At 34.9% G+C, this 10,283-nt stretch overlaps 1 protein-coding gene across 7 annotated transcripts; it reads right to left on the reverse strand.

Moving 5' to 3' along the window:
• Nucleotides 1-427: 427 nt before the first annotated feature.
• LOC103978977 (protein TPX2-like) lies at nt 428-9,791 on the reverse strand. 7 transcript variants are annotated; one of them, XM_018824605.2, is made up of 17 exons: nt 9,476-9,791; nt 7,451-7,603; nt 6,820-6,976; nt 6,408-6,516; nt 5,366-5,416; nt 4,973-5,088; nt 4,816-4,894; nt 4,685-4,747; nt 4,502-4,561; nt 4,221-4,312; nt 2,539-2,608; nt 2,208-2,273; nt 2,060-2,122; nt 1,813-1,887; nt 1,651-1,694; nt 1,453-1,515; nt 428-961 (listed from the first exon to the last, which is right to left on the reverse strand). In XM_018824605.2, exons 1-15 carry the CDS (start codon nt 9,645-9,647, stop codon nt 1,656-1,658), a joined length of 1,365 nt encoding a protein of 454 aa, XP_018680150.2. In that variant the 5' UTR covers nt 9,648-9,791; the 3' UTR covers nt 428-961; nt 1,453-1,515; nt 1,651-1,655. The 7 variants fall into 7 exon arrangements, with proteins under 7 accessions (XP_018680150.2, XP_018680144.2, XP_064961497.1 ...); XM_018824599.2 differs by having other exon boundaries at nt 1,433-1,515; XM_065105425.1 differs by having other exon boundaries at nt 1,651-1,716.
• Nucleotides 9,792-10,283: the final 492 nt, after the last annotated feature.

The following is a 10,283-nucleotide window of genomic DNA, read 5'->3' on the forward strand; positions in this document are numbered from 1 at the left end:
TTTTTAATAGTCGAAATATTTTTAGTAGGATAATTAGAGGGAAGTAAGAAAGGCTTTTAGTACGGTAATTAAAGGAAGTTGGAACTTAGCGTGGGTGCACCGAATAATAAAGGTTAGGTTGACGGTGGCATGGCATGCTTTAGCTCGTCTACTGCATCATCACAGCCAAATCTACTACTCTATTCTTTGCCATTTTCATGTACTACAGTGAACAGCACCCAACTACAAGTTGAATGACCACAACTACGAAAAAAATAACCTTTAGCTGATGGAACAGTACCCAACTTATATGTAACACCAACATTTGCAGTTCTAATATATATAATAAAGATCTTACAAAGGAACAGTTGAATGCAATCAATTTGTGGAACCCTTCTTTTCTGTGAATTTTCATTTTATCTTTTGCAGTTCGAAATAAGCAAATATACAGAAAACACGCTAATGTGCATTAAGAGAAGAAGGAACACAAGTTGATGCAGATGATGACAAGCTTTGGAAAATTTCAGAAACTGGGTAAAATGGGTACTGTATTGCCCCTGATGAAAAAATTTCATCTGGCAACACAATGTATCAAACCACTTCATAGCCAGAAGGATTTTCAACTATGAACATCTGAGCTCAAAGCTCTTGTTGTGCATGAAATATGCAGGAAATAGAACATTACAGCTTATGCGAGTCTGTACAGTTCTGACCTGTTTGCTTTTGGTGGACAAGAGACGATCGGGCCTCTCTTAGTTCTGTGCTACTCTAGCTGTTTGGGAATAATGTAAGTTTCGACTTTGTTGCATGTAATCCCTCAGCAAACAGAAAGCTGATGAGACTGCCAAATCAAAACTATATGGCAGAACAGCAATGTCATATGTTTGCTGAGTCAATTACCAGATTCTGTATACCATGAGCAGAGGTGTACTCCACTTGGGATGAAAAATCAAATAAAACCTGTACAAAATTACCAAGGCTCCTGTTGCATCAAACGATGAGAAAGATTAGTTTCTCTCCAAGTATGTCCTAGATAATGATGCTGAATAATGCTATTCCTAAAGATTTAGAACATAATCATGAAATTGAATGAAATAATCTGCAACAATTCAATGATGGATGAGGGATTAAACAATGATGAATTTAGTGTGGTATTCAAAATATGAATCATTATACTCGTTTGTAGCTATAAACACGACAGAAAAGACTAAAACCAGTTGCATATTTAAGCAAGTGCAATAAACCTAAAAACATATAAGTGGAACATGCAAGACATTCTCAATAATCTGTTATCATATGTAACATTGTTCATCTAATGAGAACAAGGGGAAAATATATGCCAGTGAGACATTGAAGTTGATAGCATTTAGCATCTACTTTCAGGTTTCAAACTCATTGCGGTGGCAGTTATTGGGCATGACACGGCAGGTTAAGTCAATGGATAGATAGTTACCAAAAATATTGGTGTCATACTTCACTGTGAGAAGGTATATGCCCCTCCGAAGCTCAAGTTTCTTCATTGCTTACATAATTCCTCTGCAATTGAAAGCTGATAGTCTTAATTATCCTATTTCAAAGCATAAAATAAAGCAAACATTCCAATCCTACCTACAATATGTAAATAAAATAAAGCAAAAATATTCAGCCAATGATGTCATAACAATATCATACCATTGCTATTTGTGTACAACGCTGATCAAGTTTTCTTTAGAGTCCTTGACAAAATTAGTGCAAGAACTAGTAAATAAACTTTAATACAAGTTAGTGCAATTAAAATGCACAGTTGGAAGGAAATACTATTAGATTAAACAGACTAAAATACAAGTTGGAAACCTTTGCATCTAAATGACTTGGCAGTGGGAACTTCCTCTGAGCAGTAGCTTTCTGTGCTTCAGAAGCCAAGGAGAGCTACAATATAAGGGGTAAGCAGTCAGAAAGATAGGCAGATTCATTAAATAATCTATTGGCTATAACAGAGAAACCATTTCAGCTACATATACATCCTCAATAAATCAAGATATTTTTAAAAGACCAGACTTAAGTACAGCAGCAAATCATCTCTTGTGGTGCATGAATCTACCTTGTTGAAAAGCTCATTTAGTGGATTCTGCTGAAACCTTTTTGTTGTTAAGAAGTTAAATTCCTATAAAAAGAAACAAAATAACAAATTCAAACTCAAAGCAAGAAACAAAAGAACTACTAGATATTTCAAAACAAAATACTCAAACCTTGGGTATTGTTGTATCCCGCTTGGTACTTCGGAAAACTCCAATGTCTCCTTTGTTTGCAAGAATCTGTTTAACAAGAACATGATGAGAGATGCTTGTCGAACAGCACCAACAAGAACTTCTAAGTTTCCAATTATTATATTCTGCATCTGAAATGGGTTTTATAGACTATGTAAGCATAAAGCTACCGTGAGAGTTACGTCCATGGCTTCTAGTTAGCTAATGGATAGAAAAACAACTAGAATATAGAAATACATACAGAGGTCAAACTAAGCTTCTAACTGAACCTTTATTGTGCAACCAGAAAACATAAACAGTAATCACTGGTTACCTTTTGATTTAAGGCTTGAGGCCTGAATTTTGTTGAGATGTCTTTAACTTCAGCATCCCTTTTACACTCACTAGTGTGCACAAAATAAACAATACAGGTCAGTACTATAAAGCCATAAATCAAACTAATAATCAGCATGCACATTTTTTGTTCCTGTCAAATTCTATAAAAATGGCCAAGTCATGATTGGCCAGCCCAAATCTGGATTGGGATCAAATGGGCCTACATCCAAGTCAGTTGAGAGCAGTTAATCCAACTGACTTATAGTGAAGCAACAAACATTAGGTAGTGATGAAACTGAGCAGATATATTCTCTGTTTGGAAAGTCGCAACAAGAGACCACTTGGAAGAGCTATGGAAGCACATCTGGAATTGCCTCAACATAATCTAGTGAGTTTGGGTTATAGAAGATCAAATACAAACCATTACCTATGATTGTGTTTCTGAGTATGATGCATACAGTAGAGTGCAACGATAAGATTCAGATGGTATTCCCATTATGATACCATACCATTACATTATGTAAATACATAAAGTTGCATCAATTGCATCACCCATATTCTCTGAACGTTGATGAGGATGGTGACAACCATAATGTATCACATAAAAGCATCAGAATCTATAGTATTAAGCTCAAGGTTTTAAATATACTACTTATGTACTAATATTACTCTTCTTGTTTGGAAAATGATGCTTTGTATGATAGTTGTTCATGACATTTGCATTTAATATGGAATTCTTCTACCAAACTAAATCATCTACGACATACAACAACAACAAGCAAGTGTAAATCATCTACAACATGTTTTATTCAATTTATCATCCTCCTGAGCCAACTTTGTTTCTGTTCATATGGATTTTTGGCAATTTGATATATGTTTTTTATTGTGTTTTCTTTTTTTGACAGAATGATATATTTATTAAATTTTAATTTTTTTGATAAATTTTCTGACAATGGAATCCAACAGATCATGCTGAACTGATGTTAAAACTTTGAACACTGACAAAAAGAATACCTACGTGACCGAAGAAGAAAATAATGGACTAGAGAAACCTTCATAATGTTATGTTCATCAAATAGTTGATGAACATAATGTCCTATTATTTTATGTATGTAATTATAAATAATGGTCGGACAAATAAAGCTTGGTATTTACTGGTCTGACCAAGAACAGAATGGTACATCTAGTTGGGGTTACTGCTCAACGTTCATTTTTAAGTTTATCAAGCAGTTAGGCCGCAAACTGCCAATATATTGGTACTGTATCAGTCTGATAAGTTGTTGACTGACATCTAAAAACTTGAATTGCATGTATATATTCTGGATCTACTATGGACTGAATATAAGCTTAATCATCAAAATGTCAAAGTCATAGTCACGGAGAACGTTAATGCCCATCCATACCAACAGTCTGCCTGCTATGCTAACATCATGTCAGATAATGGCTGCCACAGATGTGACAAGAGGTGTCAAGGTCCTTATTTATGATGTCGCACAAAATTGCCAATCATTCACTTATTATGCATACACAATCCATGGCATTATCTGAAGCATCAAGAAAAAAAATCTCATATTTGAATCTATTAGAGGTACATTAATGGAAAAGGAACAGAAGTAAAAAAATTCCAGAAGAAATTGTGAAAACAAAGGAAGACTCTTAATAAAAGTCTGAAATACTCACTTTTGCTGTAGCTGGTGACCAGAGGTCTGAAATTGTGCCCTTACTGAACTTTTTACATCTCCTGTAGTAGTAGGAATATGACTGCCTGAAGTCTGCAGTATTTGCATACATAGGATTTACTCTTTAGATTGGCATATTGTATGCTATTAAATTGAGTAAGTTTATTATCATTCCAAAGCTTAGATAACTTAAAACTAAAAGAACTCAGTTGATATTTTCCAGCACATATGAACAGTATAGGATTTCATAAGAGAACAAAAATCTAAATTTATGGAACCTACCAAAGTTGATGAAGTTGTACTGTGTAGCAGAGCCCTGCTATGAGTTCTAAAATTGAATTCCTGAAAAGCAAGTGGAGCAGAAAAAATGAGATTTTGAAAATTAAATATTCCAATTGCCAAATATCCTGCAAAACTATTGTAAGATTTAATAAGTTCAACTTAATGCAAATTTCAGGTACCTACTTTAAATTTGGGTAATCTAGGAGTGCTCTTCTGAGGAAGGGGCAGCGAAGGAGCCTCAAGAATCTGCAAACAACTAAGTCCATGACAAACTGTTTCATATATCTACTGCTTAACAATTTTAGGGTACGTACTTTTCTGTTTAAAGGGTGTGCTTTAAATGTGGAAGTAAACTGTGGCATTCCTTCTACAAGACATTTAGCATCAACCAACCTGATTTGTTGATCAGTTCAGTACATATTCATGCAATATTCCATTTAAAAATAATGGAATGTATTTCAAGTACATCACCTTTGCCGTTGAGCTCTAAAACTAAATGCCCTTCTGGCTGTTTCTAACTCAGGCTCCCTGGGTATTGTGAGCCTCAATCTAGGAAGTTGATTATTGGCATCAGAGAGCCCATTTTTCTGGATATCCACAAAATGCAATAAAATCAAATACATCTTAAGAAGATACTTACTAAATAAGGATAAGAAGTTAAGGATACATTAAAAATACATCTTAGACATCAAAATATTTTGGGAAACAAGAATCATTATCCAAAAGCATGTCTTTGCCACAATGAAAGAATACACACACACACACCCAAATGAGGCAAACATCAGCTGTTCGAGCCAGGGTTTAAGAAGACATTAAAATTCATAACTCAAAGGACCATATCAGGCTTTGCAGCAAAAGAATTACCTTTTCTGGGACTTTGTGAAACAAGTTGATTTGCTGCTTTGCATCAGTAACCTGCAAAGAATATAAAAACTTTATTGGAAACATACCACTTAACACCTACATATCACACTTACATAAATATTTCACTAACAAAACCAAAGGAATCATATTGAAGTATGTAACAAAATCAACAAGTCTTGATATTTATCTATTTTATACATCCCGTCGAAAAATATATAGCTCTATTTTATCAGAAACAACTACACAAAGATCAGAAGGATATACCAATCCTGACAGCATAATTTAGTAATACAGGGAAGAAAATGTGGTGGATATGAAAGCTGCTGGTTAATTTATGAGCAGTGATTAAACAGAAGATGAGAAGAGACCAATCACTAAATGCACTAGATTGTCCATTCCCCCATCACAAACGTGTTCTAATTCTAGAATACCAGACCTGTTTTCAACAACAGTAATTACCAAGCTGAAAGGTTTGAATTTTATGTCAGTAACTAACATGGTGACAGTCAAAAATAATTTGTTGAGTTGCAACCGATAAGATTAAAGTTCTAAGAGTAGCGTTTTTTTCCTTTACCAAAAGTTAATTCCAATATAAAATTTAATTTATTTCATAGCACCTCAAAGATGAAGTTTTAGCATTACTAAATAGTACAATATGGTATAGAGAAAGCATAGAATAAGAACATAAAGGTTCTCCAAAACAACAAGATCCTATGAGAAACAACATTAGACCATTCAGGATGAACCAGAACTGTCTGCTTTAGTTATAAACTTATAGGACTAGATGAGGTATGGGAAAAAAATTACCTCCTGGAACTTTTCATTGGTTATTGTTTCTTCTGAATAAATTTATGTGTACTTAAGAGAGATAGAAAGACCTAACAAAAATTTATATGTAGAGTACGTTTGAAAGTCTTATTATATATATATATAAAGCAAGGGAAAGAATGAATTTGGTAATTTATCATGATGTCATTTTGGTAATTTATCTGAAAGCATATTAAGAATGAATTTGTAAAAAAAAAGGAAAATTGTATAGCACCTTGCAGCAATGTCCTTTTTCCAATCTCTGCCTTTTGGCAGCTTGATGAATATAATCATTTGAATCTTCAAATCTCTGTTCTCTTTTAACTTCTAAGGGCTTCTGCAGCCTGAGGAAGGAAGAAATACAAATTGAAACTTATCTTGCACTGAGGGATATAGTCTGAGATATACAGTAGATGACAAGGAAAAGGATTATTACAGAAATTTATACCATAAAGAATAATCAGAACATAAGAAGGAATACTTGAGAGACCAATGGGTATTAAGAGTGAGAAGAAGCAAAAGGTTGAATCTTGTATAAAGGTGAGTGTCATAGTTAACAGAGTAGTAAAGGAAAATCAATGATGACTCTGGACTATAATATTGCAAATTACTTCAAACTGACATGTAAACATCAATAGAGAGCCTACCTGCTGATTGACTTCACTTCACGTGGCCATTTTTTTTTGGCCAATTGACTTGCAGTAGGCTTCATTAAAGTTGATCTTTTTGAGAAACAATTATTAACGGTAGATATATGATCACCTTTTGATACACCTTGCAGTATAGAGCTGTGGAATGTACATCCTACAGGACAAACATTAAAACATCTTATTAAGCATACTGATAACTAATAAAATAAAGAAAACAATGGGAGCATGATTATGTTAACTAAATTGTTAACATGAAAACTAGGGATAATCAAATGAACCAGTCAAATTAATATCTCCTTTTTTTGAAGTTGTAAAATACCAATGTGATGATCATGAGACTAATCATTATTCTTTCTTACTACTTCAATCTGTCCACTCACATTTAATGTGTATATTAAATATTGAGGTGTGTACTTAACTACTTATATTCAAGTTCTAATGCTATACTAATAACATAGTTTTTTGTTTATATCCTCTACTATAAATTCTTTAAAGTTCTCATAGTCTTGTAAAGTAATTTTAAATACCATAAATTGTCAACGAGCGGCTAAAAAAGCATAGCCTTTGAAAAGAAAGAAAACTAGAATACTTGTAAATCCTAACTACAAGCATTCATGGATAGAAGTACCTTTCTCCATTTCCTGAACTATAGAGAATCCAGGAGCGGCAGCATCTGCATGAGCAGCCTCAGGATTTGTATACACCAAATCTTCAAGATTCGGAGCAGTACTTGTATTTGCTACATTGGTATCTTTTTGAAAAATTAACTTTGCTATCAAAGCTGAAAAGAAAGATATGGAACCAAAAAATCACATATAAAACTTTATGGTACCAATTAGAGAATAGAGAGAGAGATGAAAATATACAATAATGGACACATTACAGAAGGAACTTGTATTGAAAAATCATACACAGTCTTTTACAGAACCAAAATATGATATGAAATTGAAGATATTTAAGAGAAAATAAGCAGAATATACCTCTGGAACATGCATGAAACACATACTGCTCAAAAGACAATGATGCTAGTGATCAGTTGTACTAAAAATTGAACCAAGCATTTTGAGTAGTTAATGATCTAAGAGCAAATTCATTAAATAATTGAAAAGACAAAATGATATGATCAAGCTATGAAAGAATGAAAAATCTCCAGGTAAAGTAGTATCATAGATCTTTGTGAATAAAACCAAGCAGCAGCAAAATGCTCATGAAGAAGGCTTACAACAAAAGGTGCTGTAATTTTTTTATGGCTGTCATGATCAAGGAAAATAGACAGGGAATAATTAAATCAAATGCTTTACTGAAGATATAAACAATTGGTCATAAGATAAGCCCAAACCATGGAGATTCATTTACAGAAATTTTGATTATTTTAAAAGTGCCAAAATCACTTTGGGAGTTTCAACTGCAAAAGCTAAAGAAGTTTAAATAAATCATAATAATTTAAAGCAATAAATGTTAGAAAGAGAAGATAATGGAAAATGATGAAGTCTAATTCATCAAAAGATAATTATAATATATTTATTGAAAATAAATAATAATCATACCACACAGAGTTGAATATGATAAACAACTATTGTCTGTCAAAACTTATCCTTTGCAACTTTGAAGATAGTGATGGATGCTCTAGTGCTTCTCTAAGAATGATGCATATGAAGAGCAATGCAATACAAAGGTAAACAAAGAAAACAAAAATTCATGTGAAGGCGATATTTCTTTAATCAGAATCAAATAATGAAATAATGTTTGTGGGACTAACCAAACATATGGACTCCTGGAACTTAAAAGAGGAAAAGGATTGACAAAGCTAATCCAGATAGTTGTTCTCATGCTATGTCAGTAAATTGTGAAATATAGAACCAGATGATGTAAACTTCTCCCAGAGATTGGCTCTCTTTTAGATTTTGAGCATCGGGTATAAGGATTAGGAAATGATCACTAAACTTGGCACCAAACAGACATGAGAAATCTTTGAACAAATTTATCTTCAAAGAAGAGACATGAGAAATCTTTGTCCAGATGTAATTACACTTGCTTTCTGCCACAAAAAATATAAATGAAAATTTTGCAATAAAAAACAAATTAAACATATGGTTATTGTTCGAAGGAAGCCTACATGTTATTCAGCTAGCATAAACATAAATGTGCCATTCCCGACTCAAACGCATAACCATGTCATATTGAAAGTGGAACACTCAGATAAGTTTATCGTTGTATCCGATTTAGATGGGTTCATTAGGAAGTAAACTAAATGTCAACAAACAAAGACAAAAATCCTTCTCATAATGCTAATGGGATTCCAGCCATAAGCAAAACTATTGTTCCATCTACTCTCTGGCTCTTGGTCATGTTAAACATAACTATTAGGGAGGTTTTCCTAAGTGCATCTATGATATCCTTGAAATGTTCTAAGTAGATCAAAAGCTGGGATCAATAGGAAAACCCCCCAATACATGCCAAACTCTGATGAAGCTCGACAACCTACAACTCCCAGATTAAGTTATTTCAGCTATCATCACATCATTGGCAAGAGAGTCATTCACATCAATCGATAGAACTGACCAAGCAGCATATGGAAAGAACCAAAAGCCGCCAAGAAACGAGAAACGGATCAAACTACGAGGGTTTCGCACATCCGGTAAACGATACGTACGAGAGGGAGGGTAGGTTCCAGCGGTATCGAACCAGAGCTCCGCCGCCCGGGCCTCCGCCGGCGTCTCCTCCCGGCCGAGGTCGAAGTACCTTGGCGCGTCGAATTCGTAGTCCAGATCGACCTCGAAGCAGACAAACACTTCATCCGTGGCTTCCGCCATCTCGTGGTCCATGGCTCCGCCAATAGCGGAAGGAAGAAGGGATAGCAGGAGGCTAGATAGAGGACTGACGCCGGCCAACGTAGGGATCTGCTTGTCTGGATGAAGACCGCCGAGAGAGCGGCTGCGAGCGAGGGGGAAACGCAGGGAAACGGCTGAGGGGGGGGGGGGGGGGGGGGGGGGGGGGGAAACGCGGAGAAGAAGGTCGGGAGCGGCACCTGGTAAAATGCGGAGGCGGAGGAATTTGAATGCGGGGTCGGGAGGAGGATAAGAAAGACGGAGACTATATGACGTATTTACCCCCACCTGACCTCGGGAATGCCACTGGCTCCCGTGGTTTCTCCTTGAAACGAGGTTTCTGATGGGGACTTATCGGTCATTTCGAGGAAGAGTTGAACCTTCAAAAAAAAACGGAAGGGGCTCTAAATCATAAATAAAAATTTCTTAGGCGAATTTCCGAAAAAACATTTACTTTTTAAAATTTTTCATAGAGAACCTTCTAATTTGAAAAAAATCTAAAATATTATTTTTTAAATAATCCTTTTATACCTATCAACTATGGTTCGTCCTTTTGCCTCCAAACAATAGTGCGCAAACCCTTGTCATTGACCATAGGAGAGTAGGAGGGGAGCCATGGACTTTCGTTATTGT

This window comes from Musa acuminata, chromosome BXJ2-4 (genome assembly GCF_036884655.1).
Source record: "Musa acuminata AAA Group cultivar baxijiao chromosome BXJ2-4, Cavendish_Baxijiao_AAA, whole genome shotgun sequence".
NCBI lineage: Eukaryota > Viridiplantae > Streptophyta > Magnoliopsida > Zingiberales > Musaceae > Musa > Musa acuminata.

What these genes read in the sequence shown, in the direction of transcription:
- LOC103978977 (XM_065105424.1), bottom strand. Translation starts at nt 9,647, where the DNA reads ATGGACCACGAGATGGCGGAAGCCACGGATGAAGTGTTTGTCTGCTTC. An exon ending in AGTTCAGGAAATGGAGAAAG is followed by an intron (nt 6,977 to 7,450) that starts GTACTTCTATCC and finishes TTTGTCCTGTAG; the next exon opens with GATGTACATTCCACAGCTCT. An exon ending in GGGATACAACAATACCCAAG is followed by an intron (nt 2,123 to 2,207) that starts GTTTGAGTATTT and finishes TTCTTTTTATAG; the next exon opens with GAATTTAACTTCTTAACAAC.